This window comes from Semicossyphus pulcher, unplaced genomic scaffold (assembly GCF_022749685.1).
Source record: "Semicossyphus pulcher isolate SPU_LCO1_2020_fin unplaced genomic scaffold, fSemPul1.0.p SCAF_17, whole genome shotgun sequence".
NCBI lineage: Eukaryota > Metazoa > Chordata > Actinopteri > Labriformes > Labridae > Semicossyphus > Semicossyphus pulcher.
Window position 1 is genome coordinate 16,268,367 of NW_027211681.1, and position 19,385 is coordinate 16,287,751.

General features: G+C 43.7%; 1 protein-coding gene across 1 annotated transcript in view; it reads left to right on the plus strand.

Moving 5' to 3' along the window:
* Positions 1-19,385, plus strand: part of cntln (centlein, centrosomal protein) — an 89,066-nt gene that overhangs the window by 51,602 nt on the left and 18,079 nt on the right. The window contains exons 16-23 of the mRNA XM_069666458.1: positions 3,126-3,207; positions 5,242-5,323; positions 5,677-5,945; positions 9,081-9,314; positions 10,695-10,792; positions 13,498-13,624; positions 13,806-13,943; positions 15,508-15,693. Coding sequence (XP_069522559.1) covers positions 3,126-3,207; positions 5,242-5,323; positions 5,677-5,945; positions 9,081-9,314; positions 10,695-10,792; positions 13,498-13,624; positions 13,806-13,943; positions 15,508-15,693 — 1,216 coding nt within the window. The remainder of the gene's footprint in view (positions 1-3,125; positions 3,208-5,241; positions 5,324-5,676; positions 5,946-9,080; positions 9,315-10,694; positions 10,793-13,497; positions 13,625-13,805; positions 13,944-15,507; positions 15,694-19,385) is intronic.

The following is a 19,385-nucleotide window of genomic DNA, read 5'->3' on the forward strand; positions in this document are numbered from 1 at the left end:
TATTGAGTGATGGTCGGAATGATTTGATTTCAAACACTCAGAGCTAGCGCTGATATTTATTTCCCTTCACTCTCCCTGTACGCCTCTCTCTATCCGCTCTCTCTTGCGCTCGGTGCTACTAACTCGCCATCTCTTCACCGACTAATTCATCAGCCTGTAATCCACCCCATCTCTATCCACATGAGGCAGTTTAACAGGGACTGGGTGCAGCTATGCCCTGCTTTCCTAATGCCTCTCCATGTGGCTAATAAGCAGCAGTCTAATATACCCTTTACCTGAGAGGAGGATCTAAGTGGATTTGTGAAGAAGGGGTCTAAACTGAGATGTTGTCTTATTTAAGCACCTGTCAACTGATTTGTTACTGTAAAGCCTTCTGCGTCTCTTATCTCACAGCGGTCTTCTTCAGCGATACGTCTGGTTGGCGCTCCTGGAAATACAGTATTTCTGCCTAAGGAGGTTTGGCCTAAATAGTGCCAAATAAAGATGTCAGACTTGTTAAGGCTACTGACAACTCTTTGTTTTTTCCTTTCCTTTTTATCACTGCCTCTGGCTTCCTCTCTCAAGTTTTGAGCTGCTGCTGGAGGCAGCTGACCATTTTGAGCAGATCAGCAGTTTTGTTAGAGAGCAGGACAGAATAAGAGCAAGGCAGCATGGAGACAATATCATTCTGAATCATATCAGGTTGTTCTGTCAGAACTTCTACCAAGTGCAGTTACCTTTTGGGTTAAACTCTGAATCTGAAGGTAGAAAAATGTAGTGTGTGTTCATGATTGTGTTTACATAAACAGTAAAAGAAGGGTGACGTAATATTCACATGTAAAGGAAAAAAATATCGTAAATGGTCAGATTCCTGTTGTGTGTTGTGTTCCTCTCATAGACAACCCAAGTCTCTTGGCCAAACTAAATAATTTGTGCATCCTTTAGATATCAGATAGATAGATTACGTTGATGGAGAGCATTGTGGTGTTCATCTGGTGACCGTATACGAATGTTTTTGCTCTCTTAAACAGGTCACTGTTAAAGTAAAAGAGATTTTAATCTCAACAAAGCCTTTATCTGATTATATAAAGAAGTGATGGGCGCTGGTTATAACTCAGTTGGTGGAGCAGGCACCCCATGTGCAGAGGCTACAGTCCTTGTCACACTGATTGCATGTCCTGCATGTCATCCTCACTCCCTCCTCCCCATACTTCCTGTCTATCTTCAGCTGTCCTATCTTAAAAAGGCAAAAGCCAAAAAAAATATCTTTAAAAAAAATCTTTTCTCAAAAAATCAATTCCTTTTTTTCCCTCCTGAAGTCTGTGTACAGTTTTGTTTTTACACTTTCACAGCTTTTTGCTTCACTTACAGTGACTCTTGTTGTGTAATTGGGCTTTACACAGGTTTAGACAGAGGCTGCATTCATACCGGAATTAAGTGTCCCAATTTTCCTCCCCTATGTGGCACAGATCACATTTTTCCAAATCAGTTTGAAGAGCAAAAAGTTGCGTGATGTCACATTTTTAAATTCGGAACTGGCCTACTTGAAAATGTGGTACTAAATCGGAATCCAAAACATGCGACCTACACTTGTATTTGAACACTCAAATCGGAATTGGTCCGCGTTGCCTTGGTAATATGGGGCCTTGGGGCAGCTGTGGCTCAGTGGTAGAGTCGGTCGTCTCTCAATCAGAAGGTTGGTGGTTAGATAGATAGATCTGATGGGAGATTGGCACTTAGGCCTTTGCCATCAGTGTGTGAATGTATGAATGGGTTAACGTGGCGGTAGCGTAAAAGCAGCTTTGAGTGGTCGGAAGATTAGAAAAGCGCTACATAAGTACCGTCCATTTACCATTTCCATTTAATATGCACATTTCCAGGAGTGATTCTAAAGAAGGAGGAGGAGACTTCCTTTTTCCGCTTGACCACGGAGGACAATGACGCACAGCAGTGGAGAGACGGTGAAATAGCAGATTTAATTGCTATTTGGGAGATGCCTCTATCCAATCAAAACTTGAAGGCTCATACCGCAACCAAAAAGTGTACAAAAATATTTTGAGAGAAATGTGCTGCTCTTGTTCGCTTTGCCCGTCTCTGACGACAATGTCGCTTACTTGCACAAAGGTTTATGCGCATCCAGAGTCCACGGATGTCAACGGATGTGACATCTTTTGTTATTTTTGTCTGTGCACGTGTCTTCATTTTCTGTTCACATTGATGTCTTACCTGGGTCACATTCCAAAATAAATTTGAACAGTGACCCCAAAAAATCTGATGTGACCCCCAAATCGGAATTGAGCATGAACGCCTTCAGTATGAATGCAGCCAGAGTGTCATTGCTGAGTTTCTGTCAATTTGAATCTGCATATGATTCGTTGAAAAATATATAAAATGAATATGGAGATGCCTTCGGAATTTAATTCAAAGGGTTTTATTTAAGTCAGCCCTCTTAGCTTTCTCACCAGCATAAAGCAGGTAGTATTTTTTTATCAAGTGCATGGACTGTGGTCTTAGCGGTGGTGATTAGTGATCCTCAGCAAGTCCCTGTGCCCCTTCCAGACCGGGTTTAACCCTAACTAGCCCCCAGCCCTGTCATGTTCCGGTTAGATCCTCTGTCTGTGGTCTTTACCTCCGCTGCTTCTCCCAGGCCCCACCTTAATAAACCCGGCAGCGTAAATGTCACTGGCTTCCACCTTCACGTCAAAGGTCACTGTCAATAAACCTGTGTGTGTGTGAGCGTGTGTGTGTGTATGTGTGAGTCTCAGGAAGCCCTTACCGTGTGTCCATCAGATGCAACTTTGCTTGGCTCCGCTCAGCCGTGCCTCTCACACACGTCTGTCACACACAGAGGGCTAATGAAGGCCACAGCCGCTCTCATACATGTTGATGCATTCACCATCAGCAACAGACACTGCAGCTTTTCACTTAATTTACACCCACATTTACACTTCCAGCTCAGAAATTGGATGGGACATTGATTTTCTGTTGGAAGCAGGGGGGTGGCGAAATGCACATATTTTTTCTTGATGTCAACTAAATCAACCATAAAAGGTAAATTGGATTTTTGTCCAATGCTGGTACTTCAAGAACCGGGGTTGCTGGTTCTACTTCTGGTCTGTATTAACTTCCCTCTCTTTTCTCCACAGTGACAGTGGTGACGAGTACTCGGACAGTCTCAACAGTGTGTCCACGCGCTCAAAGCCTTACAGACAACATGCTGTCAGAAAGGTTGGTCTGCTTTTCTTTTCATTATTTCTGGGTTTTAAAAAAAGCTTTAAACTTCTTACCTCCGACAGATGTTAACGTTGGGGTAGTGTGTAGATTCCCTTACAGTCTACCGCAGCAAGACTAACATTTTAACTGGATTTATCTGCAAAATCTGAGCTCAATTTTATTTTCATCATGCCATTATTAAAGCTGTGAAACCATCATAAAAACCTACAAAAATATTTTGTTTGTTTGTTCAGCCATAGACGATTACTGTGTACTGACAACACTTGCAGAGACTGGAAAAGCAGCCTCTTAGCTCCGCCTACCCTCTCTGGCAGACCAACCACTGCTTTTTTTGTATTTTTTTCACGAAAGTCGCCACAGACACCCAGTCCGTAATACTGCAAATGAAAAGGCTTTCATCAGTGGGCCATAGGCTCAATCACCATTGTGTTACCTCATTCAGTGATAGATAGTGACTTAACAGACATTTATATAAATGATAATCTTCAAGATTATCACTTTAACTAGAAACAGCAGTTATATAGCTCTCTTCATAGCCACCAGACTCCATTGACAAAAACAGTAATTATACCTGGCAGAACACTGGAGTTGCTGATGGTCAACCGCTGCCTCACTCAGTTAGTTTGTGTTATTGTGTGGTGTTTTAAAAGGTTAGTTCAGTTCCAAACTGAGTTACGCTGTACCGAGGCAGCAATAAACCAGCAAGTCCTGTGTTCTGTGAGGTAAAATTACTGTTTTGTTAATGGAGTCTGGTTGGTTTGAAGAGAGCGATCGTCCACCCAACAAAAACTATAACAATAATTTTTATATCCATTTTTATATATCATGAAAATATTGTTGGTTTAACTTAAGAAGAATCAAAATCAACCTACCTTTTTATATAAAGAATTGTTACTTTTTAGATAGTTTAGTCTTATCATTCAGTCTTTGCTATTTAAAAGCTTTTGTACTCAAAAATTTCCCTGATTACTTTTAATTGAAATATTGTCACTGTCTACAGATTTATTGCGACATAATGATTGTAAGAGTTGGAGGAAAGGAACTGTGCACACCACACTGTACATCTTTGAACTGGCTCCTGCACTCACAAAGTCTTCCCTGTGTGTGCTCGTCGGTCCTCTTCTTTTCCCTCCACTCTCCACACCATGAAATCAATAGGCCTGGACCCTTGCTCGTGTCCACATCAAACCACTTCACAGCAGGACATGGCAGCTCCAAACCCCAGAGAGATATGTCCGTCAAAAAGAGAGATGAAGAGAAGTATAGGGGGACCTTTAAAGATATTCTGTCTTTCCCTCTTCCCCTCTCTCTCTTTCTTTTTGAGAAGGTGGAGAGGAAGAGAGGGTTGTTGTTGTACATGTAGCCAGGGAGCTGTCAGGACCCATACGCTCAGATCCCCTTTAGTTTCCCCGCTCCAGATCCGCTAAATGTGCCCATCAGCTCCTCCCGGGCTCAACGGCATGACAGCCCTGGCCCCTCACGATGTGCTATGTCACGAACCAAAGGGTTCATCTCGCTTCTCCTCCCTTCGAGGCACCGTGTGATCAAACCTGGCACTGATCAAATCCTACCTGACCCCATATACAAAGGAAACAGGCTGAGAAGAAGGAGTGTTGGGGGGGCTTCTTTGATGTCGCTACAAACGAGGGCGCAGTTGGGGAGGTGTCACACATACACACACGCGCACACTTATGAGTGCAAATGACTCTACACACACACACACACACACACACGTCATGCTGTAGGAGTGCATCAGGGCTTTGAGACAGTGATTGAACAAAGGCGGCATTTGCAAGCATCCGTCAGAAGTAATATCCGTGCTGAGAGGTGTTCAAGTCGGAGCCGGTGGAACATGCTCAGGTGAATTATTAAAGCGCAGGGTGATTTGTCTTGTCGCGTTAAACTGAGCAAACCCTGTGATCATTGTGTCATTATGAGCCGCGTACCAGGGCGCACAACATGTCAACTGGTTGTGTTACATTTAACAGCTGCTTTTCATCTCTGTCTCTGAGTTTTCTGTTCTTGCAGTCTTACAGGTGCTCACTGATCTCAAACGCAGACGCTCCGGCAGCAGGATCCAACAGGAAACACCCCAATGTTTTGGCCCAAGGTAGCAGAAGTTCTCCTTTTTCAAACCCATGCGAAACCACAAAAATCTAATCGACTATTAATTGAAGCAGGAAGAACACTCAATGTATGTGCACGCTGTCGATCGGAAACAAGTATTTAAGAAGTTAACAAGCTTCTTCTCTGGTTTGTTTGTTTCAGAACTTGACACCATGAATTAGTTATCAATGGGAAATGTTAATCATTCAAGTTGTTAAATATATCACAGCTTTCACTCGTGCGTACACAAAGGCGCTTTCACATACACCTGTTAACTCCCAGCAGTAGCTTCTAAATAGGGATTTGTTCTGTGCACTTGTCAACTCTGAGGTGCCTGCGTGTACTTCCTCCTGTTAGGCGATGAGCAGCATGAGCCCTGGGACCGAGGGACGGGAGGAGAGAAAAGGAGGTGGAGGAGGAAGAGGATGCTAATGAAGACCCAGCACTGCTCCTCCTCTTCTCTGCAGCAGCGCGTAGAGTCCCTACAGCGTCACATTGACATACTGCGAAGTGCCAGGAAAGATGCTGTGCTTTCAGCCAGAGAGCTGCGAAGGGCCAACGAGGAGATCACGGCGCAGCTCAACTCCCTCACAGAGAAACTGTGCAGCAGCAAGCAGCTCACGCAGGTAACTTAGGGGGGAAAACAAGGGAGATGAGTAAAAGAGAGAAAGCAACTTGTAAGTGTTGGGAACTTTGTAATTTTTTCCGTCTTTGTCTTTTTGTGGTTCTTTTGTATTTGCTGGGGGCTGAGAGTGCAGCTGAAGCAGGTCCTTTGCCCTTATCATGCTTAATAAGTGTGGCTGACAGGCCTACCCTTGCCTATGGAGGTCAGCACCACGGAGCAGAGGAGGGGAGCAGATTCCCTCTCTTTTTTCTCTCTGACTCTGCTGTTGTCTCGTCCCACTGAATGTTTCAACAAGCCAGTTCTCCAGAGCAATCTGTGTCACTAGCTGTTTCTCCAAACACATGCAACTGTCAGCACAGACACAGACAAGGCGACTGTGACTGCCACACACACATTTAGTTATTTAGCACCTGCCTCCAGGTAGGAAACTCTTACACTTGGTATGGACAATAAATAAAACACCAAGCACTTTTGCTCTAAACAGTATGTTTCCTGTCAGGGTCTCCTTGTACACACTAACATATGAGCACAAACATACACATACACCATGACAGACTCAATCATTAATCCAGCAGGCAGGCAGGAGACTTCTTTTGGTAAATTCAGACATAGCAGCAACCTGTGAGGACCCACTGGACACCTGATTAGGCGCATGTGTCTGTATATTCAGTGTAGAATAGTACAGATACATGATATTGGCTTTGTACACACAGGTCAGAGTGCAACCCTCATTGTGTTGCTACCTAGGAAGTGGCCCTCATCCTCCGACCCAGGCAGCTGATTGCTGAGGTCCAACGAGACCTTAGACTCGGGCACAGCAGTCAAGGCACACGAGCGCACACACACACACAGACACATACACAAACACGTACTGCTGTGTGAAGGAGTGGACAGAGAGGGAATTGTTGTCTTCCTGTTTGTTTCCTCTCTCCTCCTGCAGTATTAATGCCACTCCACCAGAGAAAGTTGGAGCCGGCTGGCTGGCCAGAGCCGGCTCTTGTTGCCCTCTCTGGAAAGGGCAAGAGGTGATGGACTTTGGGCTTGTTCCAGCCGGTCCTGGCCAACTCTCCAACTAAAACTCTCTGCTTGTAATTGGCTTAGGACAGCCTCCACAGGGGCCATCATGTGAGAAGTAGCATGGCAGTTTCACAGAAACTTGTTTGTGTTGCTGTGTCTCCTGATCCTTTGGCCATTCTGTCCTTCCCTTTTTGCCTCCTTCCTTACCTCCTTACATCAGGCTTTACTCCTTATCCCTGACTCTCTTACTTAATTTTCCGGTATATTCCTTTTTGTATGTCTACCCTTCTGAGATCTAAATATTTAAAGTACTGATAGACATATTGTCAAAAAGCTACTCAAGTTGTAATAAACCAGCATGATCCCTTCAGGTGACATAAGAAGCTTTCAAAAACTCGGGTGACAGGTGGAGCATACCTTCCTAATTCTACAAAGTTAAGCTCTAGACGAAATTTGCTAGTCATGCGTATCATCCAAATACAGGATCATTTGGTTGCTTGGATTATCCCCCTCACTCAGTCATTACCTCCCCGTTTACTTCACTTTGCAGTGTTTGGTGACATCACCTCCTGAGTTTACCGGGCTTATCTCTTCAGGTTTACTGTGTCCTACCCTCCTCTAACATGTAAGGGGCAGGGATTATCACAGGATTAGGGGATGCAACAGAGTTTAAAAAGACCCAGACATTATTTAAATTTAAATAATTTTGCAAGCACACGTGTGACTGCATGCATTCATATATATAGTCCCGGGTGTGTGGCTATTTCAGCAGCCTCTGTTTCCTTAATTATCCTGGTAATGATTGGGTATCACTTGGAACAGCATCAGTGAGACTACAGCTAGAATAGGAGAGAGAGAGAGAGAGCGGGAGGGGTCCTGTCTTCCAGCCTAATGGACCTCCAGTACATCAGTCCATGTCAGTGTCATTTCTCACCAGGGCTGAAAATGGCCTGTGAAATCAAAGCCTGTCTTACAGGAAGTGTCATCAATGCCACTCTTAATCCGTGCACTACTGCCACTGCAGCTATAGCCTCACTTTTCACTCTCTTCTCCTCCCTCTCTCTCTCTCTCACTCTCTGTCTCTCTCTCTCTCCCGCCCTCCTTGGGGAAATGGCATGCACGCCTTCAACAGAGCAGAGGAAACCTAAAACAAGAGGGATTCTATTAAAAGGTGTCAGCCAGCAACCAGATATCAATAACCTCCATGTATGCAGAGCAGAGAGCAAGCCCCTGGGAATCTGCGGTTTCACTTGAGTGTGTGTGTGTTTGTCTCTCTGTGTGTGTTCCAGCATTTACCCCGTGTGTGCAGCATACATCTTCATGTTTCACGTCTCCTATTTGTGCCATTAAGCATTCTTGATGTTTGAAATGATACCCGATCAGCTAATTGTGGCAGTATTGAACCAAATACACTGAGCGGCTCTCTGCCCCATATTTTCTTAATAATCAGGGAAAAGAGATGTTTTTTTAGATGCATCACTCACATGTGGTTAAAGTGTTCACCTTAGATGCTCATGTTTACAATCATTGATAAACTGTACATTGTACATGATCAGCTAGTGCCATCATCGTTCATTATTCTAAACCCAACCGCTCACCAAACGCTGAACTCCCTCCGTCCCACAATGCTCTCAGATTCTGCCGGATGGCTTTATTATGCATGCCAATCACAGAGAGAATTAGACCCTATTGACCGGGCAACGGCATAATCTGTCTCCTAATTAGCATAGAAAAGGAGATTTATCACAGCTGAGATATTTAAGCAGGGCTAGCACCCCTCCTGTGGCTAACGCATACAGTATTTTCAACATATTGTGCTTACTTCATCTCCGTGTTTATCATATTCAAGTAAGGTAAATATAAAAATAAAGGCTCTGTTAAGACAGACAGTTTTTTTCTTACAGTAACAGTGATACATTTTTGCATCATTGAAGAGAAAGCTGTAATTTGGTTTCAAGTCAAACCTCTTAAAATTAACTAAATGTTCTGTAAATCATTTCTACCATGACTTTTTGAACTTTTGCCATCCAATAACAAAAGTGTTACTGGGCTGAACTTTTCTTTAAGTATCATCCGCAGCAGCCTAGCCCACCAATTCTGTCTGTCGGTCATCCTGCAGAAACTGACCTCCGACCTGGCCGGTATGGAACAGCAGAAAAAGGTTCTGGAGATGGAGCTGGGGCAGTGGAGGCAAATCACTTTCCCCCAGCAATCTGCACCACCACCACCACCAGCCCCATCAGCACCAGCAAACACAGAGTGCTCCTGCCACTGCAAGCCCACGCCTGCCCCTGCTGATCCAGCCTCGCAGGCCCTTGGGGCTGAAGTCAAGCAGCTCCAAGCCAAACTAAAGGTAAGTGGTTTTAAGTTACGAGCAGGGGTTAATGAATTGCCCTCATGCTTTGTCTTATTGTGCACGCCTTATTAGATTAAGCTTCTTAATAGGATGATGGTGTTACGCATCATGTTCATATCCAATTTTGTGCACTATGAAGCTTAAGTGGATTATACCATCAATAACAAGGAACATTTTGAAAGTATTAATGCTGTTTGAATAAAAAAAAAATCTTTTTAAATGTACAGGCAAGTTGATGGACAAAAATAAGAAACATATTTTTATGACTTTTGCACATTTAACTTTGAATTTATTTTTGGTTGCTTTTCTGCTACTTGTTATGCAGCATCAAACAGTCCAGCAGTGTTTGAAAACACAAGAATGTATGTTCTTTTTTTCCTGCTGTTTTATCAAACATCGATACTTCTGAGTCACTTTAACATCTCCCCGGTTTGAACAGCCTGCAGTCCTTAAGGACTTTTGAAACTCTGAAAGAAACTCTGTCAAGGTTTTACTTTCAAATCATGTAGCGTGAAAAAAAATAAATTCTAGAGCCTTTCAATTTACACTCAACATCACCTGAAATTGCATGTGATTTCGACATGAATTAGCATTTCTTATCATTTGATCTTATTACAGAGTACCTGTCAGAGAGATGAGAAATGGGGAATAGCAGTAGAGACGTGCCCTACATCATAGGGAATGAGGTGTGAGTGGTACCACAGTATTATCACCCTCTCTGCAGTCAGCTCATCAGTGTCACAGAGCAGATTGCTGCTGTCGTTACACACCGACGAGGAAGTCATGTCAGGTGACAGCAAAAGGGAGAGGCAGGGAATGCACTGTGGGGGTGCGCGCACTGAGTTAGCGCATTGTCAAGAGCCTGTACCGGTACAGTTTCCACGAGGGACACGGGGCCTTTAAACCAAAGTGAACATGCACGTTCAAATATGCATCAGACTTTCTGATCAGAGGACAACCTGTCACCATGAGCCAAATGTCTTAATGTGCCATAATGCAGAGAGAGAAGAGACAAAAACAACAAGATGTAAAAGAGTTTTTTTTTAATATCATATAAAAAAATTAACTGTTTTTTTCTTTATGTTTTTTAATGTAAACATTTCTGTTTACATATGCAATATCCTGTTAAAATGTATGAAGTAGTTCAGGTCTATAAGTGGTTATGTTTCCTAATTACTCCCCTTATTTCATCCACTTTGAAAATACTGCTTTCCTCTTAACCTCCTTTAGCACCTTCCAACCTCCCGCTGTAGCTATAATGAGGTGGCATGCTGTGCCTGACCTGTCATCAGGCGTGTCGTGAAAACCTTCCCCACCCCCTATCACACACACTCTTAACACATTAACAAACACACACACTGTGTGCCTTCCCCCCAGAGTGCAAGTGCGGAGGTCACAAGGCAGGTGGCAGCTAACAAAGCCCTGCGAGGCCAACTCCAGGAGAAGGAGGACAAGCTCCGCCAGCTGCAGGACAAGTTAGTCTCACACCGTTTTCCTTCATTAGTGTTTCGTTCTTACTCTTTGTGCTTCCTTCTTCCAGTTGGTGTGCAGTCCACCTTACTTTCCCTACATCCTTCTTTCTGTCTTTGTCTCTCTGTCCGCCTGTGTCTCTCTCTGCATGTTTGCAGATTCTCAGCAGCTCTCATCTGTAGTGTTTGATTCCACCATGTGGCAGCACTCTGTCTGCTGCACTCCGCTCAGCCATGCCTCTCCTCTGCGTGAATCATCTGTGAAATTATGCATGTTCTCCTGAGCGAGTGAATAAAAAACAACCGAAGGAATTAGTGTGTGTGTGTGTGCACATGTGGGTGTCTTGTGTGTCATGTATAGTGGTATTGCTTATGTGGGTAGCTGATGTGGGGTGCTGATCAAAGCAGTGTATTGATTGGTTGTGTGCCGCAGGAGGGACCATTTTGGCCCATGACACTAAAACCCACACAGCATCACTCTGGCCTGTGGGCCACAAGCCCTAATGAGTTACAAGGTTCACCTACTGTAGCTGCATTTCATAGTCAGGATGTATGGCTATAAACAATTCACTCAGGGAAACTGTCAAGATTTGAGCAGTGTTATGAAAGGCGTATATCATCATTCTGCTTTAGGAGCTCATCTTTGAACTGAGGGGAAGGTACAAAGAACAACTTGGCTTTCCTTCCTCTCATTCTCTTTGTCTTGTATGCTGTGTCCTCTGCCTGCCGTTCTCAATAATGCATCCAGGGCATGTGTACAATCACAGTGGGTATGTGTTTGTGTGTGACCAAAGCACGGCGGATCACAGCCAGACAGAGCGAACATCCCTCTGCCGAGTTTCCACGACAGCCTCAGCCTCTTGTCACACACTCACGCACACAGGCATGAAACTCGCCATCTCTTTCAGCCTTCCTCTCCGTTTGCCTCCATGGAGGGACCCCTTCTCAGAATGAAAGACATGTCTAGACGTCTCTGAAATATACATCTCAGCATACACACAGGGAGCAAGGCTGCTTCGCCTTAAAGAAGAGAAGGGGGAAAAAAAGAAATGAATTTCAAAGTACACCGGCATGTCCTCAGTCAATATCCGGCACTATGGCCCTGCCTTATTTATGAAGCTGCTTCTTTCATCTTTAGCCCTGTTGTCTATCAGCCACATGAAACGTCCACCCGCACTTCATTCTTAACAACATACACAGAAATGTGCGCTCTCGCTCTCTCTTGCGCACGCACACTTCAGACCACTGACTGTTATCATTACAATACACGCATGTTTGAAGAACAATATTGCCAACAAGCGCAGAACAAAGGGAACAAACGTGTGAGTGATTGGGAGATAGTTCCAGGCTCTCTTTCTCTCTCTCTCTCTCTCCACTAACACTCATAAATAGAGATCACACGCTCCGGCAGAAGCTCCATATATCCTTCATTCTTTTTTATCCTCTATTCTTTTTGGGTTGCAGAAGAAGAGAACATCTAAAATAAATGTTGTCGATCTAATTGCCATTAGCATTGGGGCAGAGGGAGCTGCCGGGGCTCTTATTGCTGCTCTCCGTCTTTAAGTCAACACCAGACAGCCATCTGAAAGGTTCAATATGGGTTTTCTCATTAATGGCCAAATCCATGGGGTAACCAGCCAGCGCTACTTCTCCCCAAAGACCCCAGGCTAGACTCCTCTCTCATTTAATTTAATGTCACTCCAATAGGACAGGCTCACATTTATTTAGCCAGTCTGCCCTCAGGCATCCATCCACCTAGGGAGACGGGGACATTTACTTACACGAAAGCATTTGCTCTGGCGTTGCGTCATCTGTTTATTTAAAACAAACAGTCGATGATGCGTGTGGGAGCTCAAAGATCCTCTACATCTTTGAATTAAAAAAACAGCAAAAACCGTTTTAATTAACTCCATCCTTATGATCTTTATTCTATTTGTTCTAATTCCCCACGGTACAGACAGCCATGAACAACTCATATTTGCCTTTTATAAAAACAGAATAAAAAATACTAACATACTGAGCCCATTTAAAACACGGCCCCGCTGTAATATGGCTGTGTAGAATATTAAACATGTCAATACAGCAGGTTATCGAAATAGGAAGTGACACGCGGTGCATGTTTGCAACAGTTAAGACATGAATAGCTTATAATACAGAGACCTTGTCTCTCTTTAGGGAAGTATTATCAGCACAGTACAGCGTGCAAACAAACAACGTTTTTTTCCAGCGTGTTTTATTCATAATCAGTCATTCACAAGTCGAGCTCCCCTGCTGATGTGTTTTTATATGTGACTGGTGTAACGCTATGCTGGAAATAATAAACATTTAAATATTGATTACAGCCTTTCAAGTAGTGTCGCTGCTGATTCCAAATGCCGTTAGTCAAAAAGGACTCCCCAGTCACACTTAGCGCGCCATTCCCCGCCAGAGCACTTGTTCTAATATATGCCAGTTAGAATTATATATGCATCCTTATTTCACCCCCCTCCACGTACCCAAACAGCATGCCAGTGTATTTAGTTGTCATAATGAGCTGTCATGCCTGATGCACTGCATAGGGACACTGTGCCTGCCAGCTTCTTCTGTGTGTATCTGCCTGTGTGTGTGTGTCTGCAATGTGTGAACCTGACTTTCTGTATAATGTATACTCATTTATGCTCTATCACGATTGTGTTTTTGTGCGTGTGTGTGCGCCTCACATTCGTTTCCAGGACGAGCCACGCAGAGCGAGATGTGAACATGAAGAGGCAGCTGGTGGAGGACTTGAAGACAAGACTGAAGTTCCTGCAGGAGATGGAGAAGAGTTACCGTGGGCAGGTGGAGGAGTTGGAGAAGAAGGTACATGCATTACGTCACAGCTGACACCATAATGATTCAGTTAGTTTAATAAGAAAAGAAAAGTGTTCAGTTACTGTTATATTAAAGAACATATGCAGCTCACTTATTTGAAGGAAACTTCAGGTAGTTCAGCTTTATTTTTTTAACCCTCTGGTTCCCCCTTTGCTCTGCTTCTCTACAGGTGAAGACTTTATCAGAGGAGGCCACAAACAGGAAGGCCTTCATTGAATCTCTGAAGAGGCGACTGAATGTCGCAACCACAGAGAAAGGCCAGTATGAGGCCTCCTGCTCAAAACTGAAGGACGACTTAGAGAAAAAGGCAAGAAACAGCCTCGGTGCCAGTTAATTTTAACAATTAGAATTGCATCATATCAAAAATGTTTCTGATATTTTATTCTTGTTTTTTGCCACAAACATGCAAATTAGGGAAATTTAATTCGGAACTTCAATTAGGAAAACTTCAATTTGACATGTAGTGGTTAGGCAACTTAAGTTCAGTAACTGAACTGTATAATAACAGCCCCTGCCCCTGTGCACTGCCAGTTATGTATCAGATCCCAGTTAAGAAGGACATAATCAGTAGAAAGAAAAGGAAAGCTTTCAGGGTTAGAGATGAGTTACTACAAACCAGGAATCTTTACACCCCAGCTGTACATTTTCAGCACTTTCCTTGTACACAGTGAATATGGAAATTTTTAGCCCTCTGACTTTTCAATGTCTGTTGTTAAACAACGTTTCATAACAGAGGATTAAATATACATTTTTTACACTGAACAACAGAAAAAAGTAGAGAGAAAGAAATACAAACTCAATCAAAGTTGTTAAACAATTAAGTATTTTAAATATGTCAACAATATATATTTTTCTTCAGAGTGATTCTTGATGCATCTGAATAATGAAACAATCCTGGTGCGGCCTGTGTGGTGCTATTCCCACTGTCCCCAGATTAGACACCAGGGATGGGCATTTCCAGTGATTTCAATATTCAAGTAATCTAATCACCTTATGAACGAGTAATCGAGTACTCGCAAATTTTTTTTTTGTTTACTGTTAAAAATATATATATATATATATATATATACAGTATGTCGGACACGGACCTCCCGGCCTGGAAATAGTAGGCTGTATGCCTGTAGGAGAACATTAACTAACACTTGTACATTAATGTAAATAAATTGCCAACAATGGAAAGCAAGTGCAATTTCAAAACCACTGAACAATCTTAACAGACCCTTCAATTAATGGTGTAACATTCTGTTGTCAAACGTCACAGCGGTAGCGGACTGTATGAACTTCTGTTCTGTGCTGCTTAACATGTAACTCACAGGTTTTCCACTCTCGTAGCTGTTGTTCGGTGTGATGGTGGCTTGTACTCCGGATCAACGGAAGCCTTCTCCTTCCACAACACTTAATTGGAGCATATCTCCAGTCACCATTTTCGTTATTAGCAGGCTAATGTTCTCCACTCTGGTATCATCATCGCGACGTGTGCTGGCTTCTCCTTGTGTTTTAAGCACATGTGGTTAAGCATCGAACTAGTATTTCTATAGTTCAACACCACATATTTTGCACAGCACGTTATCGTCATATTTTTTTGTCATAGTACTTCCAGACATCACTTTTTCTGGTCACAGCTGACATGGTGCATGTCACTGAGTTAAACTACTTTTGCCGAAAACAAGGCATGCACTTGTGCACGAGTAGTGCAATGCTACTCGACTAATGACGTCCAGGAGTACTCGAGTAATCGTCCCCATCCCTATTAAAATTTTACTGTTACTACAATTGCCACAAACATCTCACAGGCCTTTGCAGACACTCTACTTTATTAAAAACAAGATTGCTTACAGCTGAGAAGTTAAGAATTCATATTTTCTTTACAGGAGCAGCGGATGCATGCCTTGCAGGCTCGTGTGGGAGCCAGTGAGCAGGCTTTGGCTGCACTGGAACAGACAGCTACTGAGCAAATGGAGGGGTTGACCCAGCAGAGCTCCCATGCCTTGGACAGGCTTCAGAGACAGCTCGGCCAGTCCTACTCCCATTTGGAGCAGCTTCATTCTTTTATCAAGGTACAATTCTGAAGGGGCAAGAAATCAAAGGCCATAGGTCAGGCTTTTGTCTGGTCAAATCATCGTTCTCGTCTTAAACCGGTATGGTTGGATGTGTTTGCAGGTTCTTTACCTGTATGTAATGATTCTGTGTGGGTGTACCACCTGCAGGATTGGGTGTAGGGGTCTGATGCATTGTTAATTGGGCAAAAGATGCAGGCAGGGGAGCTGGCATGCTGACCCCTTTAACTGAAAAACTAAATACTGCATAGCAGGGCTCACTTCTATGCACAGCACCTGTTCTAGTGTTTCGATTGTCCTATCTTTGAGTTGCACAGCTGGTTGTGGAAAAACTCAAAAAAACCCAGTGCTGTACAAATGTCTCGCCATTTTCCCGAGACAATGAGGGTGTTACCCATACGTGAGTGTGTGGAGAGGAAGTTCTTTGACTGTTTGTGGAGCCTGTAAGCCAGTTCAGGGTGTCTCGTGTCTTTCAAGTCTCTGCTTGGAGTCCTGAAGGACTTTAATACCATTCTGGTGTATAATGATGGATTGGGAGAAACAGCTCATTTAAATCTGATTTTGGTATTGCTGTCTGATTTTGTGCTTGTCAATAAAGAACACCATATTGAAGCCATAGGTTTGTTCGTGTAACTGGAACCAGGACACAGTAGACGAAAGACAGACCTTAGAAACCAGTTGGGGGTCGACTGGGAAAGTGTGAATAAGGCCCTCTTAAATCACATATCTGAAGACATTTTTGTGCCTCCAAGTTGAGGTAGGAGATATGAAACCTGTGGGTTTATTTTACAAGTCTGGGGTGAAATTGGACGAAGTCATGGAGAACACCTGTGAATGGTCTTGAATTGGTTCTGGCCAATTGCCGAAAAACAGTGGAAGGGGAGGCAAAGGTTGTGGATAGTGTCTCTTCCTGAGCAGCAGCCATCCAAGATGGAGAACTGGCATGGTGTCACCAGTCATGCAAGTGCTGAACCAGGCTGTTGTGCTGTAGAGAGAACTTCAAGGCAAGGCTCCTAATTTACCTGTCAATCGACATTTGAGCCCCAGGAGGTCGAGGCAGTGATCAAAAGAAATAGAGTTGCTTCTTTTGATTATCAGGTGGATATCCAGAAGGAGCCCAGAGTAAAACCACTGCTCCTTAGCATTGAAAGGAACCAGCTGAGAGGCTTCAGGCATCTCATCAGGATGTCAGCTTGATGCCTCCCTGTGGACGTTCTCTGGGAATGTCCAACAGGGAAGAAATCCAGACCCACAGCTCACTGCAGGGATTACGCATCCCACCTGGCCTAGTCACGCCTCAAGACTCCCTTGGCGATGTAGCTAGGGGAAAGGACGTCAGCACTACCTTGCTTAACCTGCGGCCACCACAACCTGGTCCACTTTATGTGTCAAAAGATAAATGGATTCAATGCGTTTATGTGCCATTATACATTTGCAGTGTCATCCAATGTATGGTGAAAAACAGGCCACCACTGTTGGAGCACAGTGTGCCCATTGGGAATGGGCACTATTGTCTTTGTTTAGGTCTAATCCATCACCTTGAGGTTGTGTTTGTGTGCCTGCGTCGGCCTACGTGTGTGTCTGGCGGAGACTGATAAAGACTGTCCATCAACTCTGCTCAGCTAACACCTGTCTATCAAAGGAGGAAAGGGCTTGGCAGAGATAGATAGTGGTGGCAGTGTATTTGCACACACATAAATCAAGTGGCAGATTATGGATACAACTTACTGCCAATTTTCCTCACAACCCTGAAATATAACACATTGACTGAAACTATTCTTGTCCATTAAATGGCTCACATGCAATTGAGGAGACTTGGAGGTGTGTAGGATGTGTTTTATCTTCTGCTTCCTTTTTTTCATAAAACTTAGCCTTTAGCCTACATGTTTTCATACATATGCATCCATATATTGGAAAAAAGACCCACATGCATGCAAACTACATGTAACCTAATAATAGAAGAGGCATTGCATGTGAAAGCACACGTCTTCGTACATGCATAAGAATACAGTTCACGCTCATATAACTCCTCTGCTGGATTCCCATAACCCTAGGCTGGTGGGGCCATTGTGTTGTTGTTGAGGATTCACATCATTGTTTGTCTCCCCCTGGCTCCTGTGATTCCCTATAAGAACACCAAGCCCTTTGATTGGACTGCCTGACGTCCGGAGGAGATTTACTCTTGTCATGTATTGATCAGGACCGGAGGGCTGTGCATGTGTGTGTGTGTAGATGTGTCTGTGTGTGTCTTTATGAGCTTGTTTTTTTGTTCTTTTGGGCCTGTATTTGCTGTGTGTGTGTGTGTGCGTGTGTGTGGAGATTTTTCTTTATTGTGTGCCAGCAAACCCTTTTGGCCCCTGCACACGCCCCAGGCTGTAAGCACTGCTGTTGAACTGCTAAACAGTGGCCCTGCATGTAGTGACTACTCCTCAGCACGCAGACACACACACACACTGAAGGTAATCCTCTTGTAAAGAATATTTTGGCTTGTCATCCAAGTACAAGATGGTGAAGAGTTTGCTTAATGTCTTTCCAAAAGGTATACAGGAGTCATTTTGTTTCCCTTTTAAATTGCTGCAAGTCCACTATAACAACTATGTAAGAACACAATTACCTGTGATTGCAGTATACACCTGTCATATATCTGTTTTGTGAAAGGTGTTTATATATTGAAACATCTTTCCTTCTCAGTTGACAATAGAAAACATCTGTGGCTGCATAATCAAACAAAATGAAAGCGCTTTTTCTTCCAATCTACTCTTTATATTTTTGAATGGCCCTTTGTGACTTCATGTGTGTGAAGCGCTTCAGCGGTAGCTAGTTATTAAAGAGGATATCTTTTTGTGCTCATTTGATCCCCATCTCCATTCCCTAATCCTCGTCCTGTCTAAATTGCCCCTCTGGCAATTGTGATTGTGGTACCAGCCGGGCTCACGCAGACACATTCACATGCACACCCACACATACCCTCCATCTATGTATTTGAATAGCCGGTGTGTGAATGCTTGCATATCCCCCTCCCACCCTTTGTCTCTCCCAGGGCTGAGAGTTAGTGATAAATTCACCCCTTAATTTCTTCCTGGATTATTCCACATGCAGGGTTTAGGTCAATTGAATGTAACCCTTGACTAGTGACAGTGAATATCTATTAGGCTGTAAATATAAGAAAAGGATCTACGACTTTTCGTTAACGAGCTGTGTTTTCCTTTAGGGTAAATACGGCACTCAGATCACCAACAAAGGGCTGATGTGGCCTTCCTTTATCAGGAAATAGATATGGTTGTCTCGTCGTCTTTACTTGGGCTATTCTGCGTATTTAAGGTGCTTTTTGACAGCAGGAACTTTCCCCAGGAACTGGGAACCCTTTGAGGAACTCAAAGATAGCAGGAGCCTGGGTCTAGATTTAGTTCTGGGGTAATTGATTTACACCCTGAAAAGTCCCTGCTCGGGGGGTAGTACTTTCCAAAGGTCCAGGAACTTTCAGGGCAGGGCCTATAGTGCTGATTGTTTCTGATTGGTCGAGTACTCGTTTTATTCCACCCGCCATGTTTAAAAGACTGCAGCTGCAAGCTCACTGTTATCATCGTGCTTTGAGATTGTTTATCACCGTGCTCCAGTGTTCTCCTTTCCAGTGTTGATTCAATGAATCCATTTGCAATGCAATACAGCACGATCAAAAACAGCACAAGTTG